Here is a 23465-nt window from a genome sequence, read left to right as displayed (position 1 = left end):
TCACACAGGGCCAGATAGGTCTGGATTTTTGTGTCCTAATAAATAACATCATCATTTAAAAACTGGATTTTCTATTTACTTGAGATGTCTTTGTGAGATATCAAATTATTGGTTTGATGATCTGAAACATTTAATTGTCATAAGTATGCAAAAAGATCAGGAATCAGAAACCGGTAGATACTTTCTCATGGCACTGTAAATGTTGGAGGTTGATTGGATGGATGGATGGATGGATGGATGGATGGATGCTTTCATGCATGTGAAATATGAATGTGACAGCAGACAGTTGGATGACTATGGGTGGAACTGGATGGAGGTTTATTTGGATAGATGTATATAGGCAGATGGATGGATGGATGAATGCTTTTACATATGCATGTGAAATATGTGAGCATTCAGGTGGATGGCTGACTGCAGAGATGAGTGCAGCAGTGATTTAATAGTGTAATTTCCTTGGTGGCTGAGAACAGGAGGCACTGATAGCCCGTCATAGACTCACACTGTAACACCTCCATGAGTCTGTCTCTAATACACACCCTCTCTCTCTCACACACACTGAGTGCAGCAGCAGACCGTCAGCCAACAGCTCTCCCCCTCAGCTCCCCGTTTTCCCTCGTTCCCTCGGTTCTTTGACCGGGACAGACAGAGGCAGCAGCGGGCGGAGGTGAGGCTCTCAGCGGCCAGGTGTGTCCTCTGCTCGGGCTGCTGCTGCAGGAGGAGAGACGTGACGGGAATCAGAGGATCGATGCTCTGAGGTGAGACCGAACCTGCTCGGATACACGGCGTGCGTGTGCGTGTGTCCACTATGCTCTCAGTATATGTTTGTACGTTCGCGTGCACGTGCAAGCGCGTGCGTGCGTGTGTTCTGCAGGCTGTGAGTCATTGTTGAGCTGAATCTGCACCAAACAATAAAATGGTACATCTGCAACGTGTGTCTGTGATATCTGCAGTCCTGTTGGTGTGTCTATCTGCGCCCTGATTGGTCGCCTGTTAATTGATGTGTGTAATGTTCAGGTGTACAGACATGTTGAGTCACGTGGCCTCAGCTGAAGATGGTTATAGTCTAGATTTGTGTGTGTGGGGTTACTTCAGGTCAGTACCCCCCAATCTTTACCCATAAGGAGTAACTAAACCCCATCTACACTGGAATACAAAAAAGGCTTCAGGACATCATGGGCAGGGATTGGAGGGGGGAGGATAAGACACGCCCACTCGCTCCTTCACTGTCACCATCACACAGTCTGTGCTGCTTTTGAGGATTTGATTAGTACCCGTCATGCCAACCGTTCAGGGCTGACGAACAGCGAGCTACATGAGTGCAGAATGATGGTATAGAGCCTCGCTTCTCAACTGGTGGATCAAGACCCAAAACTGGGTCATGAATCCATTTTAATTGCATCGCTAATGTGTTCCTTGAAAAAAAAAAATGTTATAGAACTCTATGATGTGCTTTTATTTTGAAGGTCATGTCTTCATCTACCTCCATTCTAGGGATGTAAGGGTCCAACAATTTATCAATTTTAAACATGAGTGAGTAAATGATTGTTTTGGAGATGATTCCTTTGTTGTACAGATGCTTCTTAGCAGTGGATCTTATACCGATGGAAAGTTTATTTCCCTTTTAAATGAAGCCACATTTGTAAAGAACATGCATTTGTGGGATGAGCAGCAGAGCTGAGTATATGGGCTGGTCCAGGAAAAATGTTTCAAATCTTCTCTGCCAATGCCAAATGGCTTATTCTGCAGTTGACTCTTGTTTTGAGTTCAAGGACCAATCAGGCAGCTGATATTCAGCACCTGTGAGCATGGGCCCTGCTACAGTGGTCAGTAGGTGTCTGTTCCAAGAACTGGCATGCTTGACTGTTCTGGATAGGGACTGTGTGATAGGTCAAATTCGAGCTGGTGTACAGTGAAACCAAGGTGGTCATTATTTGCAGTGAGGCCTAGTACTGAAGGCTAAGCAGGAGATGTCAGAGACACACCGCAAAGTGAGTGTTCCAAGAAGACGAAACCCCTAGAAGACCGTTTCCTCACCCTGTCAGCATTTCGGCACCGTAGGCTGTCTTCTACAGATTTGCAGTCAAGATTTGCAGGACAATATGGTTGACGGCTCTCTGCCCAGACAATCCGGAACAGACTGACCACAGCCAGTCTCTGGTCTCATAGGACTGCCAGGAGGCCTGCCATGACTGCCCTCCACCATCAGGCCTGTTTGGTGTTGGAAACACGTGCACTAGAACCTAAACATGTGGAGGAACGTTATGTTCAGCGATGAGTCCAGATTCTGCCGACAGCAGCTGGATCGTAGGGTCATAGTGTGGAGAAGACGTTGAAGAAACACATCTAAACACACAATGCATGATGGGAAACACCCCCATCTCAGATTTTGAAATAGTAGTGTGCAGTGCTTTGATTGATTTGCTTTCTTACGGGATTAAAATCCTATCTTTATTCGAGAGCGTGCTCAAGTATTTGAGAGCAAAGTTTCAAGTTTTAAGATCATTTTTCATGTTTGAGAGCAGATTTACGGGTGGTTTTCAGTTTTACAAATGAAAGACGGCAGGCTACTCAAAGTTGATGCCATAATTAGCGCCACTAATTTCACGTGCTAACAATAACAATACCAACCATTACATTAATATTAAAATAAAAGTGGTGATAACTCTCATCAACTAACTTCATGTCTTTAATTCTGGCCGCTGTCCATTTCGCCAGTGAGTCATCCTGAAGTATGCTTTGACGTAGAAGAAGCTAGCTCCAGAGCAAGAACAGATGGGAAATGCACAGGAGAGGAGCAGCCCGTACGGGACGCTCAGCTCAATCTAGCGAACCCTCCTAGCAACTATGCCACATTACCGTGATTGGTTGAACCGATACTCACTTCCTAATGGCTGAGAGCAGTTTTGTTCTGTGTTCAAAATCCGAAATCCGAGAGGAGAAAAGAGACGCGAGCACGCAAACAAGGTTTTGAAGGAAAAATCTGAGCACAAAATGACAAAGTTTGCTCTCAAAACATGTAAATCTGCTCTCAAATATGAAAAATGCTCTTAAAACGAAAAGGCTTTGTTCTCAAAACTTGAAACTTTGCTCTCAAACATTAGAGCATACTCTCAAATAAAGATACACTTTTAATCCCATACTTTCTAAAGAGTTGAACTAACACTGGACTGATCAACACGGTCAACTAACTCCAACACAAAAAGCCATTTCACTCAGATTGGAGGTAAAATTACTCTTTGAGGCTTAAAATCAACTCTGAGTAGTGTAACCCTGAGATATCAACAAGCCTGTTTTTACTGTTTCTGGAGATTTTTCAGTCTCAAACTTATCAAGACAGACGGGGCTGTGACAGCGGGGAGACAGCTAACATGCAGCAAACGTGTCTGGTATGAAAGCTGTGACAGTGCAAACAGGAGTGAACACAAGCCATCGTCATTATGAAGCAACCACACATTCAGACTGGTGTGAGGCTGGACCAGCTGAGAACCACCGGTATAGATGGTCTAGATCTTTTGCAGCTGTAGTCTCTGTCCTGTCCTGTCCTCGATGGAAAAAAGTGCATGCTATGCTCTAGATGCAGGTGCAGCATTATTACTCCTGCTAGCAAATTCCCTGCAGTGATCGTTGTCTTAGACTAATAGTATAGGGTTCTTTCAAACCGCCTGCTTGGGGAGGTTATTCTGAAAGTGGGCATTTCCTCTGTAGCAAGGTTCACTCGGACATTTGTGAAAAAAAGGTTAGCATTCAAAAATAGTTGCCTACATGTGGAGTGTGCTTCTGCTGGTGGTCATTTGCCTCACCTCCAATTTCCATATACAGCGTGCGCGCCGCGGAACGCCAGCGAATCGTACTGCGGAGCACATCGCTCTCTCTCTAGTCTATCAGAGCATTTCCATAGCCGGCGCTCCAGACCGGCAGCGGTGCATGCCTGGAGCACCACTCCGCTCCACTGTCGTTTCAGATACTCTGCAGGTCTATTTCAGTGTCGACCGCTGCCAAACCTCGTAAATTCACTGTCATTCAGAAAGCACTAACCATGGAAATCACAAACGTAGAACATCCTGTACTTTCAAAATAAAACACACATGCACGGACTCCTGATAGTAAATCATCACTAAATCAACATTATGCCTAATCCCACTGAGGTCAGTGGGTCACAGAGGTACAATGGCCCAATTGATGAGGAAAAGTTAACTTTTTGGGATATTAAGCCAAAGAATTTGCATAAAACCACAGATCCTTTAAGCAAACATAAACCTTTTAACTTCCTAATGTACTCACCCAATGGCGGAAGCTATAATATCATGGACTTAAACCAGAAAGGATGATAAATTAACCCCAAAAGGTAAAATAGTCCGTTGTTGACATACTATTCCTGCCTGAACTCACAGTTCTACCTCGATCTCTTCCTGCTGATAAGGTCTGTGCGCCGCAGCGCTGCGCTCTAGACTTGCTTTCAGTGGGCGAGGTCACTCGCCTTCAGTCAGACCAAACCTGCAGCACTTCGGTGCACGGCGCACTCATCCTATGTGGAAATTGCAGGTCAGTGAGGTAGACTACAGAGCTGCTTTTGTGTTCATTTTTTTAGTACGGTTTTATATGACAGCATTTCCACCATGGGTGACTGAAAACGAAGCATAGAGACTGTACGGTACTTTCTGATGGAAGCTGTACTGCTCCTGGGGCCTAGCTAATGTAACCCAACAGGTCATGACAGAATGATAAAATGCAAGCTGAGATTGACTGACACACATACTGATAAACTGAATTTTTATATTTGATGCAGTAGGCATGATTCTCTGTAACAACAGCCTTTGCCTTGGCACTGATTGACAAATAGAAAAAACAGTGTTTTTGGAACATAGTTCTGGTATTTCAGTTGGTTAAAACAGGTACAGAGACTGCTAGAAACTGAGACATGTTAGTGTTATTGATATTTGCCAGGACTTTGAACATGGAGCTGTAGATCAGGGTGGTCCTGGTCAAACTGGGACTTGTGGTCACCATACGCTTAAATGCTTTTGTTAAAGATCGAAAAGAAATGTCTGCAGGATCATAGCCTGGACTGATGTCTGAAATCTGTTTGCCTGTAGGTGCATCACCATGATGATGAGCTCGTCAGAGAAGATGAAGAAGAAGCCGGTGAAAGACAGCCTGACGCTGCTGCCATGTTTCTACTTTGTGGAGGTGAGAGCTTGAGTTGACCTTAGAGTCTGTAGGAACATCATTGTGATGGTTAATGGGAGGCTAACCTTTGAAGTCCACACTAAACCCTGATAATATGCTAGTATGTTACTAAAGTCTGGCACTGTTTGGTTACCATGGAGAGTAAAGGTTCATCTTCACTAGTACAGTGTAAAATCAAAGCTAGACCAAGACTGTGTCAGAGGTAAGGTTCTGACTCTCTGTGGCTAAACAGTGATGAACATTTTTAAGCCTCAACGCTGCAAAAACACATCCGGGGGATTTCTGGTTTTCCACCTTTACATCGGTCCATCTGGACCATTCTAATGAAGATGACATCTCAAGAATGCTTGGAGAGTTTTTCATTAAACTTTGCACAAATGTTGACCCTGACCCAAGGATTAAGAGATCAGATTTTGAAGGTCATAGGTCAGAAGTTAAGGTCATTGGGCCTCATACTTTCCAAGTCATTCTTGTGAAGACAATACCTTAAGGACACTTTGAATTATCTTCTTCAAATTTAGCAGAAAAGTCCACTGAAGCTCAACGATTAACTGATTAGATTTTGGAGATCAAAGGTCATAGGGCTTGCGCATCTCCTGCTTATGAATGCAATATCTCTAGAGTACTTTGATGGATTTTCTTCTACCTCTGCGTATACATTAATGGTCACTCAAGAATGAAGTGGTTAGATTTTGAAGGACAAAAGTCTAAAGTAAAAGTGATCAGGCCTCATGGTCTTGGTAACAACTGTACTTTCACTGAGGAACTGCAGGTCTTTGCACTTCTATACTAGCTTCATTTCTCAACCGCAGATGGTACTGATTAAGTTGAACCTTTTCAATGCAGCTTACAAAGTCCTCTACTTGGTTTTGTGGTTTTATCACCTGAAAAAAAAAAAAAAAACAAAGAAAAAATGTTGTCAGCTTTTTCCATGTTACGCACATGCCGAGAGGAGACCTGAGGACAGTGATGTAGTGTCTGCATCTGTTTACCATCAACACAGAACAGGATTAAACTGAGCTGTATAGATCAGCCTTTAGTGTAGACCTATTGTCACCGATACTCGATCTAGTTAATTGAGCCAGGATCAGATCAGGGCATCCCTATTACAGTGTCTCAGCTTTTTATGAATGTCTACACATTTAATGATACTGATGATGATGATAAAAAGAATAATGATGGTTTTAAAAATCGTGTTCTGTGTCTGATCAGACATGGAGCTGTTTGTTGGCTCAGGTTCGTGTTGGACAAGGATCCATGTACCTGACCTCTGACCTCAAAGTCCAGTTCACGTGGTCACTGTGAACACAGGCATACCGTACTTTGGCACCTTGTCTGAGTCTGCTTGGAGGTGGTCTCAGGAATCATTAATGTGTACTGGAGCATGGTTCACTGGAGGTGAACACAACCGTGCTCAAGTAAGGGGGCTCATTCTGGAGCTGTGTTATAAAACCGTCATATCTGAGCAGCAATGGCCCATTTCCTCCTCAGAGTGGCTCTGTGGATGTGGAAGTAGGAAGAGGGTCATTGTTGGCGTCCCTAAAATAATTAAACTTTCATAGAAGCAGGATGGACTCCATCGTCCACATCGAGTGTAGAAAATGTGGTTGCTTCCTCTTTCTTCTTCTTGGCGGAATTGCAAACTAATTACATACGTTCCAACACCTACTGTATTGGACTGTGTTAAAGACATGAACAAATAGACATCCAAATGGTTAAATTCGTATTTCTTTGTCATTGGCAACAGAATTACAAGTCGGTTAAACTAATTAGCAACATTTTCATCAGCTCAGGCCCACACAGTCCTGGTCAAACCCTTAGTCTAAACTGAGCCCACCTCTGTAGCCACTGTTGCCTCGCTGCCACAATGCTCTGATATAGACAACCACTAACTGCTTTAGCACCAAAATCATTAGGAACTGTGGGGTTTAGCACTATTTTGATCTAGAAAAAAGGGATAAAGTTGACCAGAGGCAGTGTCAGGTTATACTCACGTGTATATCGCTGGATGAACTGTGTATTGGGTGCTATCACACTGTACCATGCTGAACCTCGTTTATTTCCCCTCTCTAGTCCCACACTGGCCTGCACTCACATTGCTGCAGGCCCAGCCAGGCCTGGGCACAAATACAATTTTGCACCATAAAATGAAGCACAGTTTCTATGCACCCTCTCAGAGTCTGCAGAATGAAGACATACACAGACAGTGGCTGTGTCCGAAATCACTCCCTATTCACTGCATAGTGAATACGCCATTTTGTAGTGTCCGAATTCTGAGTTAGCATTGTTATTCACTATAACGTGCACTCATTCTATCCCACAATGCATTGTGAAAAGAACAACTGATGGTCACTAGCATAGCACTATTTACCATCATGCATTGCAGTTGCTGTTCTCAAACATGGTGAGCGAGAGGAGCACATATCAAAACTTTTTTAAGCTTTTTTGTGTATTTGGGTTTTTTTTGTGTGAAAATATGTTTATATTTAATATCAGTATTCAATGAAATTCTACCGTTAATTTAGGTCTTCCGCTGTTGTCATCAAAATCTACGAGATGTTGTTGCTAAATATTTTAACTGTGAAACAGCGATGACGTCATTGCCCGCAGCTAAAGTAGCATCTGAAATCATTTTTGTGTTTTGCAGTTGAGTCCACTATAAAGTCCACTATATGCTGCTTACTATATCATGGATAGGGAGTGGGGAATGAGTGCATGGTTTCAGACATATAATAGTAACTTTACTCAACATTTGAGTCATTTTGGTCATGTTAGGTTCTTGTCAAGAAGAATGGTTGTATCAAAAATACACTACATAGGAGAAAGTATTCAGCCGCCTGAATGTTACATCAACAGGGACTGTAATGACATAGCATTCAAACACTTTAATATGGAGTAGGGCTGGGCAATTAACAGAAAATTAGATTAAATCACATTATGTCTGCTGCAATTTTAAAATCGCAAAAGGTGCAATATTTCTTGGACTTGAAATTTGTGTCAAAATACCAGTTTTAAAGTTTTTGAAGCAGATGTTATGCATGACATATACAATCATTCAGATGCTATTTTCTTGGAATAGTTTATAAAAAATCCTACCTTCTTCATTTTTGTATTTTTTTCCTTATTGAATATAAGAATGAAAAAAAAAACATTCAATGCAACAATTCACATATAATTTGCAATACGAGTCAAAATCATCAGAATTAGACACTTCTAAAGAATTGTTCAGCCCTTGTTTAAGAATAAAAGAAAGTTAAGGAATAATTGCTTATCAGATCGCAATTGCAATATTGGGGATAAAAATTGCAATTAGATTGTTTTCCAAAATCGTTCAGCCCTAATATGGAGTCATCCCTTTTACAGCTCTAACAGCCTCCACTCTTCTTGGAAGGCTTTTGACAAGATTGTGGGGTGTTTCTGTGGGAATGTGTGTCCATTCATTCTGTAGAGCATTTATGAGGTCAGGGCTCTGTGTAGGCCAGTCAAGTTCTTCCACACTGAACTCGTCAAACCATGTCTTTCTAGTCCTTCTTTGTGCTCTGGGGCACAGTCATGTTGGAATAGAAAAGGGCCTTCCCCAGATTGTTGCCACACAGCCTAGCATTGTCCAGAATAAGATTGGCCTTCACTGGAGATAAGGGGCAATTTAGTGTTTACATTAACGTCAGTGGGTTCAGAACTCTTCAGCTATGGCATCAGCAGAGACTTAGAGACTTTTACCCATAAGCCTTAGCAGCAGCAGTTGATTTTACCTGATCTTCTGCTTTATGGCGGAGTTGCTGTTGTTCCTGAACTCTTCCACTTTCTAATAATAGCACTTACAGCTGACTGTGGAATATCCAGCAGGAATGAAATTTCACCATCCGTCTTATTGCAAAGGTGGTATCATCACAGTGCCACCATTAAAGTCTCTGAGCTCTTCAGAACGACTCATTTAGGATCACAGATGTTTGAGAATGGAGACTGCATGGCTAGGTCGTGGTTTTACACACCTGTGGGTCTGATTGGAACGCTGGAATTCAATCATTTACATGGGTGGCTAAATACTTTTGTCCATAGAGTGTATACTACATATGTTTTACACCATGTTTGAGCCCACCTCTACCTGTACCAGGGTCAAAGAAATGAACAGTGCTTGGGTTGGGTGCAGCATGGAGCTTTCACACTGGTCAAATAAACTGGACTTTAGGGCTCAAGCCAGCTCGGTCATGTTACAGATCCCCTAGCGTGAGTGCATCCTAATGTGAAACAGACCAGCAGGAGGGAGAGGAGGGGGGAGAAGTCATGCTCTGGCATGGGACTAAACAAACCTGTCCTGCGTGAAAACGGCCTCAGTGTTGATGTTTCATCCTGGTTGTGATGTTCTACCTCTGGTATAGACCAGTCATGAGGGTGACACACCTGAGAACATCACAGAGAGCAGCAGCATCTCCTAAACTAACTGTGTTTTTGTGTGTTTTTTGTGTGTGTTCACATGAAACAGAAGCAGCAGATGGAGACTATTTTTACTCCTCTGATCAGACACACTCTCAGATATCTCAGCACAGTAGATCTCAGTGTTTGGACGTCATGTGGTTTTAATGTGAGTCTGTCTCAGCTCCACATGTTTCAGTGTGAGGGCTGATCAGCAGTCAGGTAGCTTTAATTTTAAAATCTGCAGGAAATTGATAGTGTTTGGTTGTTACCTACCTTTGAACCCTGTCCTCTGTGGTCTCCATGAAACGTCCATGTCACACTTTGGTCTGAGTGTAATATGGATCAAGGACTAGAGGAGGGTTTTGACCCTGTGTAAACCAGCTCTTGACAGCCTTTAATGGAGTTTAAGATTCCTATGAATATCTACAAAGAAACAGGAAATCATCTCTGTGCAGTTACATCCATGCAGAGCTCTTTTGCAGACTCTTCTTCTTCTGAGGATTGGCTCTAATATTTGACAAACTAAAGACCCTCTTCTTCTTCTGTGGTGTCTCTGTGTGCAGCTGCCCATCGTGGCTTCTTCTATGGTGTCTCTGTACTTCCTGGAGCTGACAGACGTGGTGCAGCCGGCTCAGGTTGGTTTCCGCTGCCACGACAGAGAGCTCAGCATGCCGTACATAGACGGAGGAGACGAGCTCATCCCTCTGCTGATGCTGCTGAGCCTTGCCTTCGCTGGACCAGCCGCCTCGGTAATACGCCAGTGACGAGTAGTTGATTATAAAGGAGATGGGTCTGACATCTGAAGGATCTACCGCAAACTGTTAGAGGGTACAAGGGCTGTCATCTTACCAGAATCTTAAAGTTTGATACAGTTCTAGAGGAGACCTAGGGTCACGAAGATGCCCTTTAATTTAGTCCATTTTAACATGGACATTAAATTTAAAATATGAGACCAAGACTTCTTGGGCGAGAGGGGGTTAAATTAGACATGAATTGAAGCTAGTTGTAGTTTTAGTTAGGACTTCTCCTTATTATTATTACATTGATGATGACGAAGAGTAGCACATCAGTTGTGGTCTTGACCGGTCTTAAAGGAAAATCCCAAGTCCAGCCAGTCCAAGAATGAGACATGCCCGAGTAAAAATGCTCAAGAGTGAAAGAGTGGAAATGACTAAAAGTGTGACCAAAACTAAAATGTATTAAAATCTAAAGACTAACACTGCCTAGGTCGTCACAGTCAGAAAGGTAACGGTCTAAGGTCTAAGGGTGCATTTGTTTTTTGTGCTAGATCATGGTGGTTGAAGGTCTGGTGTACTGCCTCCAGTCCAGACTGAAGCTCCGCAGAGCAGAAGGAAGCATCAACGCCGGAGGCTGCAACTTTAACTCCTTCCTGAGGAGGACGGTCCGTTTCGTAGGTAAGACTGTGACACACCTGTACCAGCTCACCTGCCTGTCTCTGACCATTCTTTATCTCTAGTGTTCTCATACACACCTGTCTATCCTTCACTGGTCTATATCTCTTGTTTTCTCATACACACCTGTCTATCCCTCACCTGCCTGTATCTCTGGTTTTCCCATAGACACCTGTCTATCTCTCACCTGTCTGTATCTCTTGTTTTCTCATATACACCTGTCTGTCTTTCACCTGTCTGTATCTCTTGTTTTCTCATATACACCTGTCTATCTCTCACCTGTCTGTATCTCTTGTTTTCTCATATACACCTGTCTGTCTTTCACCTGTCTGTATCTCTTGTTTTCTCATATACACCTGTTTATCTCTCACCTGTCTGTATCTCTTGTTTTCTCATATACACCTGTCTATCTCTCACCTGTCTATATCTCTGGTTTTCTCATAAACACCTGTCTATCCATCACCTGTCTGCATCTATGGTTTTCTCATAGACCCCTGTCTATCTTTCTCCTGTCTGTATCTCTGGTTTTCTCATAAACACCTGTCTATCCATCACCTGTCTGCATCTATGGTTTTCTCATAGACCCCTGTCTATCTTTCTCCTGTCTGTATCTCTGGTTTTCTCATAAACACCTGTCTATCCATCACCTGTCTGCATCTATGGTTTTCTCATAGACCCCTGTCTATCTTTCTCCTGTCTGTATCTCTGGTTTTCTCATAAACACCTGTCTATCCATCACCTGTCTGCATCTATGGTTTTCTCATAGACCCCTGTCTATCTCTCTACTGTCTGTATCTATGGATTTCTCATATACACCTGTCTATATCTCTGGTTTTCTCATATACACCTGTCTACCTCTCACCTGTCTGTATCTCTGGTTTTCTCATATATTTCTCAGCCATCACAGAAATACACCTGTCTGTCTCTCTACTCAGGTGTGCATGTGTTTGGCCTGTGTGCGACAGCGCTGGTCACTGACATCATCCAGCTGTCGACAGGATACCACGCCCCCTTCTTCCTGACTGTCTGTAAACCGAACTACACGCTGGCTGGAGTGGCGTGTGACAGTAATGCTTACATCACAAAAGACATCTGCTCAGGTCATGACCAGCACGCCATCATGGCGGCCAGGTGAGTCAGGCTTCCTATGTTCTTCATGTTTCTGATTAATAATTGGTCACTGACCTGTTTCTGCTCTCTTTGCCTGCAACAGGAAAACTTTTCCTTCCCAGCATGCAACGCTGTCGGCCTTCGCTGCTGTTTATGTGTCTGTAAGTCTGACTCCACATAGATGCTCATGTGCAGTTTTCTTTAATTACCTGATCTCAGACATCACCAGTCATAAAGCTGATAAAAGACCTTTAATAATTAGCCCATACCAGTCCCATTCATCACACCAATCATATTGATATTGATAATAATAATTTTGATGACATCTAGTCTCTGATTCTGTCTTTCAGATGTATTTTAACTCAACCATCTCCGATAGCACCAAGCTCCTCAAACCCGTCCTGGTGTTTGCATTTGCGATTGCAGCGGCGTTGACGGGTCTAACTCAGATCACACAGCACCGCAGTCACCCTATCGACGTGTACGTGGGCTTCCTCATCGGAGCCTTCATCGCCGCTTACCTGGTGAGAGCTCAAAGACAGGAAAAGCACACCTGTAGTTCACGGCTAACAGTGAATCCATTCTAATAGGAACAAGGTCAGTGGGAGGGGAGATCAGGCAAAAACTGTTGTGGACACCTCTTTATGTTTGTTTCCATGACAACTGCATCAGTATGAACACAGACACTGTAGAAACAGAAGGAGAAAACATGAGTCAACACGTTTCAGCACCACCCACACGTTCAACACAGGCCGGAGTGTTGGAATCTATAAAGATTTAGATATTTGAATCTTTACTTAAAATTTCTGAATCTTTCATCTTTAATCTCTTATGAGAGATTCAGGGAGACTATAAGTAAACAAAAATTAAGAGGATCTGTTAATATTTAGGAGAAAAAACTAGAAATGTCTGAGTTTAAAAACTATAACCAGGTTATAGTTTCAATAGGATTGAGCAACAAGAAAGCACTTCTGATTTTATCCCAGAATCATCACATTATCAATGAAATCTGGACTTAGCAGAGATGCTGTAACCCAGTGTTCATTTCATCGGCTAAAACCAAGATTAAAAATGTAAACCTGCTACCTCTTTTTATGAGGACGACTGGACTTAGACTAGCTCAAAATACTGGTGCTTAAAGTATTAGTAGTGTTTAATTATTTGAGTGCTTTACATTGATATTTGTGGTACAATTTGGTTAAATTATATATATATATATATATATATAGATAGATAGATAGATAGATAGATAGATAGATAGATAGATATATACACACCTTAACTTAAAGTAAAAACTAAGATGTAAAGACTTTCTATTGACTAAAACTGGACAGAATCTTTTGGAGGGTTTGCACCAAACAAGCTAAAGATTAAAAGTGACTAAAATATGACACAAATATTTCAATCCTAAGACTTTTTCACATCAGCCAAGCCAGCCAAGATATAGACCAGCTTTTATTCATTTCTAGACTATTTTAAAACATAAAACCGTTATTTTTTTCTTTCTCCAGGCGTATCATGCTGTTGCCAACTTCAAGTCCTCTGATGACATTCCTGTAGCCCCGCCTCCCCCACCACCAAAGGAGGACCCTCTGCGGGCGCTTACAGAGCGCGGACATGATTCCGTCTACAACAAAGGCCCCGCCTCTGCCTCTGAGAGTAATGATGAGATTGCAGCCGCTCCGGCCCCTCTAGACCGCCTGGAGGGCCTGGGCCCCCTAGGGCCCCTGCAAAGGGAGAAGGACTCCATGGGAAGCCTGAAGAGAGCTAGTGTGGACGTGGAGCTGTTAGCCCCCCGGAGCCCCATGGGAAAAGAGACCATGCTGACCTTTAGCAACACTCTGCCCAGAGCTAGCATAAATGCTAATGGTGTGCTTGGGGCCAACCCAGGGCCTGAGGAATCCCTGCAGCCAGTGCAGCCTGTGCAGCCAGTTCAACCTGTACAGCCAGTGCAGCGGCGTCTGAAGGCGGTGCAGGTTCCTGTGGACCCGATGCGGTCCCAGCAGCTGGTGTCAGAGTGGAAGCAGAAATCGATGGAGATGCGGGGTATGAGCGTCCGTGACGAGGCGGAGCGTGAGGCCAGTGAGGACGGCTCCGAGGTCGGCTCTGTGGGGACGGATGAGGGCGGGTCACAGGGCCATGTCTACCAGCACCCGCTGCAGTCTGGGAGGGCGCCTTCTAGTCGAAACCCCACCCCACCACCAGGAGGCGCCAAAGCTGTGGCCACTCCCAGACCGCCACAGATCCCTGAGGCAGGACCACCACCAGTTTCCCCGAAGAGCGCCTTGACCCGTGCCAAGTGGCTTGCCATCCGAGAGAAGACCACTGGGGAGGGGTCAGCCCGGAGCTCAGCCAATCAGCCGCGCCTCATGCAGGTGATCGCCATGTCCAAGCAGCAGGGACTCCTCCCATCGTCCTCCTCCGGGGATAAATCCTCCGAGACCACCTCCACTTGCTCAGGTTCCTCCACCACTGACTCCCCCCACTATCGCCCCCCCTCTGAACCACGGGAGGGGTCTGGTATTATCACAGTGGATGCTCACGCTCCTCACCATCCTGTTGTCCAAGTCCCAACCCCTCCTCAAGCCCCGCCCCTTGCAGGTAATGGTAATCCTTGGGAATGGGCGGGACCACCCAATGGGGGCGACCCACGAGACACGTATGACCTCAACAGTATGACTCGGGGAGACTCATCTGCACGGGGCAGCAGCTTCAGACCTCACAGATCTGCCTCGCCACGCGCTGCCATCGACCCTGAGCAGGCCCCGCCCCCTTCTCACACCCTGGTGGATGGGGACGCTCAGCGCAGGGAAATGGCCATGAGACGCAAGACAGCGCTGGTCCTTTTGGACCGGGAAATCCGCAACCAGAGTGAGCAGGAGAACTATTACAAGAGTCTGCAGACACGCAGGTACAAGGACTAGTCTCTTACCTTTCAAAATAAAAGCCTTATTTTTAAACTGCTCATTCAAAGCACAGAGGAGGTGTTGACATGCTTCCTATGGCTTCACCTGAAGGACAGGCAGAACTTTAAGTTTCCATCGTGGGGGTCAGACTACAGATCATCTATGGAACATTTTCTTCTTAAAGTAAATATAATAAATGATACACTGCAGACAGCCACTAGAGGGCGACAACACAAAAAACACAGCCAGTGGAGGACAACACACTGAACAAAACCATGGGGCAACAACCCATTGCATAAAATGGAGCCATACACCATTCACAACCACCACAGAGCAAAGAATCCATAGCAAAGAGCCACTAGAGGGCAGCAACACACCACACATAATAACCAGAGGATAAAAATACACAGCTAGTATCACCACAGGGCAGGAATACACAGCTAGAACAACACAGGCTACCACCAAGGGCAACACAGACTGTAATCAGTAACAATTTACAGAATAAAGCCATCAACAGAGGGCAACAATAAACCTCAAATTAGCACCTCAGACAGCAAGCAGATGGTAAAAATAACCCTCACATAAGCACCAGAGGGCAACAACATACCGTAGACAGCCAGTAGATGATGGCAACACACGGCACAGAGATACTAATGGGCAACCATACACCTTAATAACCATCATAGGACAACAGCATACTGCACAGAGATACAAGAGGGCAACAACACACCATTGATGGCCACCGTGGGATGACAATACACCCCACCATGGTATCAATGGGCAAAATCAAAAGCACAGGGCTACCAGTGGGATAGCATACACAGTTAAGATATTGCAATAGGAAACCATACACCGCCAAGGGTTACCAATAGGCAACATTAAACCGCATGAAGGGGTAACCACACACAGCAAGCATAGGCTACATTGGAAGTTCTACAAAACTGTACACAGAGCTGAGCTACCATTGGGCATAAATTTGTTGCAATGATCATAAAACTGCCACATCACACATATGAACAGAGCCATCAGTGGACAACAGTACATGCGCACAGATTCAAAATAGGGCAAGTACACCATGGATTGCAAGAACGCATTGCACTGGAAAGACTTTAAGCAACAAGGCACGGTAATGAGCTGTCAATTGCACACTCTTGCACTGCACAGTTACCAGTTGGCAACCACACACCGCACAGTGCTACCAATGGACAACAAGTCACCACACTGATCTATGTGTTACAAAGTATGACACATATGGGCATCGATACACTATAAATGGGCTATAATTCACCACACATGACCACCAGAGAATGACTCGTGTGTTGATATCCAATCATTACCTCCATCAGACTTCCAACCTCAGTGTGGGGCCAGCCAGCAGGATGAAGGACATTATCCATGGTAACTCATCATGTGACTGAGCAGAGACTCTGAAGCACAAACATCCAACATGCCTGAAAAATGCAGTAAAGCTCCACCCTTTCCACCAAACAACGAATTAGAGACTTTCTGCCACAGGCTCGGCTTCCTCTGACACCCTGTCCTAACAGCATCATAGCTAACAGCTTTATTGTAGCTTCAGAAACTGTGATGCATTACGCAGCGCGGCACACTCACTGTCTGTCTCTGCCCTGTTAATTTCAGGCTCCATTTGTAAATAGTATGACATCTAGCACTTTTATTTTGAATGCAGACAGACAGAAGTGATGATGGATGTGGATATCTTTAATGCACAACTTTCTCCAGTTTCTAAAATGAGTTAACAGCTCTGTTGTCTGGAGAAAGTGAATAAAAATCAACAAAACATTCCTGCCAAGCACTCCTGATGCATAGTCATCCTCCTGTTTCCTCGTTCCTCTATCTCAAGAGAGAGGAAAATAGAAATAAAGCTAAATGGTGTGCATACCGATGCTTCTTGCGTCTGCCATCAGGTTTCTACTGATTTTATCGCTGGAACTTGCCTACATCACGCCCCATTAGGACAGACTGTAAGAGGGTGGAGCCTGAGGTAGCGTTTCTGTGTGGAGAAGGCATGCGGACATAGTGGCGGCCATGTTGGAGCTGACACTGGTTGTATATTTCCTGGATGAGTGTCATTGCCTTTGTTGTGATGGTTTGGTTGCCATAGTGACTCTCAGCATGTTTGTTCGGTGTGCTGCGCTCTGATTGGCTGATGTTGTTTGTCCGTGTGTGTGAGTATAAGTTTGAAAGTGTGTGTGTTTGTGTGTGTGTGTTTATGAAGAATGAACCAACATGAGAAATTTACAAAGATGTTTTAAATATAAAGATGCACACTCTGATTTTATTTCAGGTTCAAAAATCAAGAACAGCTGATCTAAGGGGAGACTTTCAAGATCTTTGTGTTTCATTATTCATCATCTTTATGATTTATCAGCATTTTTATTTATTAAAACCTTCTCATGAGGAATTTTAGTTATTTTAGTTTATGAGAAACATTTCTTGTAGATAACACTGTATTGCCAAAAGTATTTACTCCCCTATCCAAATAATGTAAATCAGGAGTTCCAAACACTTCCATGGCCACAGGTGTATAAAATCAAGCACCTAGGCATGCAGACTGTTTCTACAAACATTTGTGAAAGAATGGCTCGCTCTCAGGAGCTCAGTGAATTCCAGTGTGGTACTGTGATAGGATGCCACCTGTGCAACAAGTCCAGTGATGAAATTTCCTCGCTCCTCGGAAGCAATTGGGAACGATAGCAACTCAGCCACCGAGTGGTAGGCCATGTAAACTGACGGTCAGCGGATGCTGAAGCACATAGTGCACCAAGGTCGCCAACTTTCTGCAAAGTCAACTGCTACAGACCTCCAAACTTCATGTGGCCTTCAAATTAGCTCAAGAACAGTGGTAGAGAGCTTCATGGAATGGGTTTCCATGGCTGAGCAGCTGCATCCAAGCCATACATCACCAAGTGCAATGCAAAGCCTCGGATGCAGTGGTATAAAGCACGCCGCCACTGGACTCTAGAGCAGTGGAGACACGTTCTCTGGAGTGACGAATCACGTGTCTCCATCTAGCAATCTGATGGACGAGTCTGGGTTTGGTGGTTGCCAGGAGAACGGTACTTGTCTGACTGCATTGTGCCAAGTGTAAAGTTTGGTGGAGGGGGGATTATGGTGTGGGGTTGTTTTTCAGGAGCTGGGCTTGGCCCCTTAGTTCCAGTGAAAGGAACTCTGAATGCTTCAGCATACCAAGAGATTCTGGACAATTCCATGCTCCCAACTTTGTGGGAACAGTTTGGGGATGGCCCCTTCCTGTTCCAACATGACTGTGCACCAGTGCACAAATCAAGGTCCATAAAGACATGGATGAGAGAGTTTAGTGTGGATCAACGTGACTGGCCTGCACAGAGTCCTGACCTCAACCCCATAGAAGACCTTTGGGATGAATTAGAGCAGAGACTGAGAGCCAGACCTTCTTGTCCAACATCAGTGTATGATCTCACAAATGCACTTCTGGAAGAATGGTCAAAAATTCCCGTAAACACACTCCTAAACCTTGTGGAAAGCCTTCCCAGAAGAGTTGAAGCTGTTATAGCTGCAAAGGGTGGACCAACATCATAGTAAACCCTATGGATTAAGAATGGGATGTCACTTAAATTCACATGTGAGTCAGGGCAGGTGAGCAAATACTTTTGGCACAATGCGAAAATGCGAACAATTCGGAGGCAAATTTTGTCACCTTCCTATGCACATCAGGAGGAATCATCAAGAATCATCAGAATCATCAAGGTGATTAGTGAAAAAATCAGTCACCTTGATTGCAAATAAATTATGAACACGGTCATCTGGGCCAGCCCACTGGTTCCTGACTGATTATTCAAAAATAAAACAAGGACTACAGGTATTTAAGTTTATGTATGATCAATGGAACAGTTTAAGAGATTCAAAATGATTTATCTTCTCTGTGCAATAAATCTAAATCTGTTTGTTATCATGAAGTCTCTGACCCGAACACTGACATAAAACCAGAGTGTGGTGATGGTGTGAGACTGTGGCTGTTTTAATGAGCTGACGGTGTTTTTGTATGTCTGCATGTGTCTCCTCCATGTCCCATGAAGTTAACTTTCCATCTCATTTCCTCCTGAATGTAAAAACTTGAATTAATCTTGAATCTGTGAATTTGGTGAAACACAAAAAAGAAAAAAAGCTGCTTAAAAAAAGTTTATTGTCAGAAAAAAGACGTGTTTGAGTGAAAGATGGACGCTGCATGCTCTGTTACAGCAAAGTTTAAATTAAATCTGATTCTCCATCATTGATTGGTAAGATCTGGTTTTTAATCACTCTCATTGATAACTATGATCTGTTGTTTATAATGCAGACTTATCTGTGCTAATGGTTCAAACAGATGCAGCTCTGAACCCCAATAGATCTACAGGAGGCTCTCTTGTCTGGTTTTTCTAAAACTTAGATTTTGACTCACCAGGGGAACTTGCAGCTGAATAACCACCCAGGTTGTTTAAAATAGCTTCCCTTTATTTAATTTTTATCTTTCTGTAGAGATTTGGCTGAAGGAATTAAAACAAGCTAACAGATTAACCTTCAGAGTCTCTAATCCTTCAAAATAAGAGCCTTGGATTATCTTCTTTTCTCTCCGTTTTTAATCATTAAAATTTAAGAGTTCGGCTCCCTGGAGTGGAAGAAGAGAGGGGGGGTTAAATGGACCAATTAGTGCTGAGGCATTCACAGTCAGACACACTGTGGGAGATTTCTCCGCCAGCCTCCAGTGAACACTTTACTAAAATCTTTAATTCAGGAGCGCTGGGAGCCCAGTGGTGTCTGTGTACCCCCCTGTGAGGGGCTGCTTTCCTCACAGCAGGTGGCCAGGGTTCAAACCCAGCCTGTGGCTCCTGTCCTGCATGTCATTCTCCCCCTCCCTCCCAGTGTGCCCTCACTTAGACCGCCCAGTTTCAGTGCAGGCACAAAAACTAAAACATGAATTGTTTTGGCAAGCTAAATGTTGTCGATTCTGTGATAAACCGCAGGCCGGCAGCCCTCGGACCCCCGAAATGAATCCATGTTGAGCGCCAGTTATGTTGTGGTGTTGAACTTTCTGGAGATAAACTAGAATAAATGAAGGTGTTTGCATGCACTTTAGTGTCCTGGTTAAGAGTCATAACCCAGTTCTGATCATGTCAAGGATCCTGTGTTTACATGCAGACAGATGAAGCCTATTCATATCCTGTTGGCATGAGGAATGTGAGTATCCTGGTTTCTGATCGTGGCACCTTGTCTGCTCAGGCGTCAGTGATTTTTTATTTTACAACACAAACCATGGTGATTTTGATATCTGAGAAAAATGAGACTACTGTGGATTATTTTGGCCTCAACACTCTTAAACATCAGGATGTAGAAATGTCATCCACCTCATTCCAAAAAAGGGAGAAAATTAGTTCTTGTATTTACATCAAGAACGTGTGCTCAGGGTACTGGAGCCCTAAGCAAAGTTTGATTAGGGGCCTCCCCTCCCGGATCACTGTTACTGATGCAGTCAATGCTATAATCTGCACATATACAGCTAATCTAAACCCCAGCGGAGAAAAATGAGGTAACAGAACTTGAGACTGTGTTCATTTTTTTCAAACCACATTATAGATATTGAGAGAAATTCAAAACATAATGCTGCGAACATTAGTTTAGTTAAACCTGAAGAGATTTGTCTCAGCCTGTCTTTTCTCATGATCATACCTGTGCATTATGGTAGTGACTGTTAGATCCACACTCTGGGCCCACTGGCATGCATGCAGTAAATGGAGCTGTGAACTGGACTGTTGAGATCAGGAAGTCCTCCACTCCTCTGTCTCTGCTGGGATGTAAGAGGTTTTATCTTTCTGCACACAGATGAAGAAAGGCTCCTGTCTCCTCTCTCTTTTCTGGACTGTCTGTCTGCAGAGGGCTGTGTAGGAGCCTCTTAAGGTCCTGAAGTCTGTAGGAGTGGAAATTTGTGAAGGAGATGGGCTTCTTCCTCTTTTTCTGATCCGTCAGTCATTGTTTTGGAGACCCGTCTTATCAGCATGCATCCAAACTAAAAAAATAAAATCAAATTTTTAAATGTACATTTATGTACAAGACATACAGAAATAAACCTGCTGATGTCAAACACCCTGCCTTTTAAAACACATTCCCCTCTTTCTGAAACATCACATTTAAAAGGATTTAGATCAGTGATAGCGCGTGGCTCTGGGGCCACATGTGGCTCTTCTGTCATGATTTGTGGCCCTTTTATGTCTTAATTTTAAATATTATTCCCCCTGAAAACCTTAGAAAAAAAGAAAACTTTGACCTCAGAAATTATCCATTGCAAGTCACATTAATCAGTTGGTTTCCTCCACTTCTACCGTCAGCTTTAATTGTCAGCCTTTATTTTTGTCTGTATATCTCCATTGCCCTCATTTGCAGTTTTTACCTCCCTTTTTTACCCTCCTGATTTTTGCTATTTGAAATTTTTTCTCCCTTTTTGATATTTTTAACCACGTTTCACCCATTACAGCTGCCTTTTTCCAGTAAATGGCACTTTTTTTCTCATATTCACCCATTTTTCCCATCTTTTTGTGTTTTTTTGCCCATTATAGTCACTTCTCACCCATTTTTGCCACTTTTCCCCACTTCAACAATTTGGCCCTTTGGTTGAGCAGAGTTGAGTATTACCAATTTAGATCTACAAACACAATACAGAAAGCTAATTCATTTATTTTACACCCTTTTTACTTTTACCATAAACCCTATTACAGTAACAGTCAGCTTATTTAATATATGAAGCATTTAATTTACAGCTCTTTAATGATCAGTTTTAACATGAAATCACCTCCCATAGTCAGATATTACACATAGACGACTGACTTAATACAAAAATAAACATAAAAATAACAGGCTACAGATCTACAGTCACATCGCTACTCTACAACTATGTTAATCTGGATAAATTCATTAAAACGTGTCTTACCTATGATCGTATTTATCTGTCCCTGCAGTCTGCAGAGGCTGTCTGTGTGCATGGGGGGCATGAAGATGAGTATGCTAATTTTTATCCACTTTATGTCCCTTCTCCCGGTCCGTACAAAAACAATTAGACCATACACAGCTCGGCTTCCCGCTAAGAAGATACAAAACTGTGTAGGGGGTAATTTGGTAACAGAAACTTCAGAAAAACACGAGTTTAACGGGACTCTAGTTGGTGTTTAGCATGCCTGTTACACTGCTGAGGCGCAGAGACGCTGTTAGACTGTTGTGTGGTGCATTCAAGAACATTACGTAAATATTCGTTTTAATGAACAGACATGAGAAACAGCCTAAAACAGCGTTAAACGAATCCCCCGGTGTGAAACATCGACTTAAACTATTTAAGCTGCGAAGTGAGGCTCTGTTTCTTCCTAACCTTAACTCAGTACCTCATTCCCCTTCACATCCTGGCTGATCTCACTATAGTTTACGTCTGATCCACTTGTGAACTTTCACTTCCTCGCTCCTTATGTTTTAAATGTTATATATACGAGGCGATTTCAAATTATTTTAATTAGTGAGAACGTTTAGCAGAGACTCAAAGACAGACATAAGCTATCCCGCAATACACTTCATTCACTAAATAACTGTCCTAGCACAGTGTCCCAGTTTCTTTCTAAATTCTCCAGGTAGAAAAAAACAGGTTTCTCAAGACTGGGATACTGTTTCTGAAAATGTGTACATGCACAGTTAGAAACTAGGATACTCAAAAAAAAAAAAAAAAAAAAACTAGTCAGAAACTGAGCCAATCAAGTCCAGCTTCAATCATGTTTTATATAGCATGGATTACAGCCCATTTTGACCTGAAACGCTCTAAATGACCAGAAAACCTGAACCCATCTGTCTTCTTTGAGGGTGATTCCAACACTCTCTGGAGGATAACCCCACTACCAAGTACCTTTAAAACTCTAAACTGTCCTTTAAGTTTCTGTGAAGATAAAAACACATCAAACCTCCTACCTGGCAGCCTGACAGGTGTGTGAGATCACCTGGATTAAGGTACCAGACGCATAAGCCTGGACCACATGGGAAGGTTGTGATTGGACAGCGTCGGTCCAGCCCGTGCCGCTCGAACACCCTCTACACCTCCAGCCTCATTATGCAGTTTCCATGGCAACAGTGTGGATGGCTGATGTTGAGATAAGTGCTCCCACACACATACACCTCTCTGTTCTTTGTTTCTTGGAGGACATCCAGGAGCCAGCCTGTTACCATGGCAACAGCAACCAGGAATCTGCAAGTGCGTGTGTGTTTTCGTGATTGCCAGCTTTTATTTTGAAGGAGCCAGATCACAGCTCAGTTTGAAGGAGACCATGTGATTGGTTGAGCACAGACAGACAGATGGACAGACAGAGGGCGCCCCCTGCAGGCAACAGAGAGGATTACACCAGCACGCTGCAGTTATTGAAGGCTATCA

At 43.6% G+C, this 23465-nt stretch overlaps 1 protein-coding gene across 1 annotated transcript; it reads left to right on the top strand.

The window, feature by feature from the left end:
• Positions 1 to 574: 574 nt before the first annotated feature.
• On the top strand, positions 575 to 17599 carry plppr3b (phospholipid phosphatase related 3b). Its single transcript, XM_041790817.1, has 8 exons — positions 575 to 755; positions 5094 to 5187; positions 10167 to 10352; positions 10892 to 11018; positions 11951 to 12146; positions 12229 to 12286; positions 12476 to 12649; positions 13637 to 17599. The coding sequence occupies exons 2-8, from the start codon at positions 5104 to 5106 to the stop codon at positions 15047 to 15049; spliced, it is 2238 nt and encodes a 745-aa protein (XP_041646751.1). The 5' UTR covers positions 575 to 755; positions 5094 to 5103; the 3' UTR covers positions 15050 to 17599.
• Positions 17600 to 23465: the final 5866 nt, after the last annotated feature.

The sequence above is a fragment of the Cheilinus undulatus genome, linkage group 7, assembly GCF_018320785.1.
Source record: "Cheilinus undulatus linkage group 7, ASM1832078v1, whole genome shotgun sequence".
NCBI classification, from domain to species: Eukaryota; Metazoa; Chordata; class Actinopteri; order Labriformes; family Labridae; genus Cheilinus; species Cheilinus undulatus.
Note: the sequence above shows the minus strand (reverse complement) of the source record. Positions and strands in the feature narration are given on the sequence as shown.

Bases quoted from the DNA above. Each gene is read 5' to 3' on its own strand.
- plppr3b (XM_041790817.1), top strand. From the start codon at position 5,104: ATGATGATGAGCTCGTCAGAGAAGATGAAGAAGAAGCCGGTGAAAGAC. The intron at 10,353-10,891 runs GTAATACGCCAG...TTTTTGTGCTAG, and splicing joins TCGCTGGACCAGCCGCCTCG to ATCATGGTGGTTGAAGGTCT. The intron at 12,287-12,475 runs GTAAGTCTGACT...TCTGTCTTTCAG, and splicing joins TCGCTGCTGTTTATGTGTCT to ATGTATTTTAACTCAACCAT.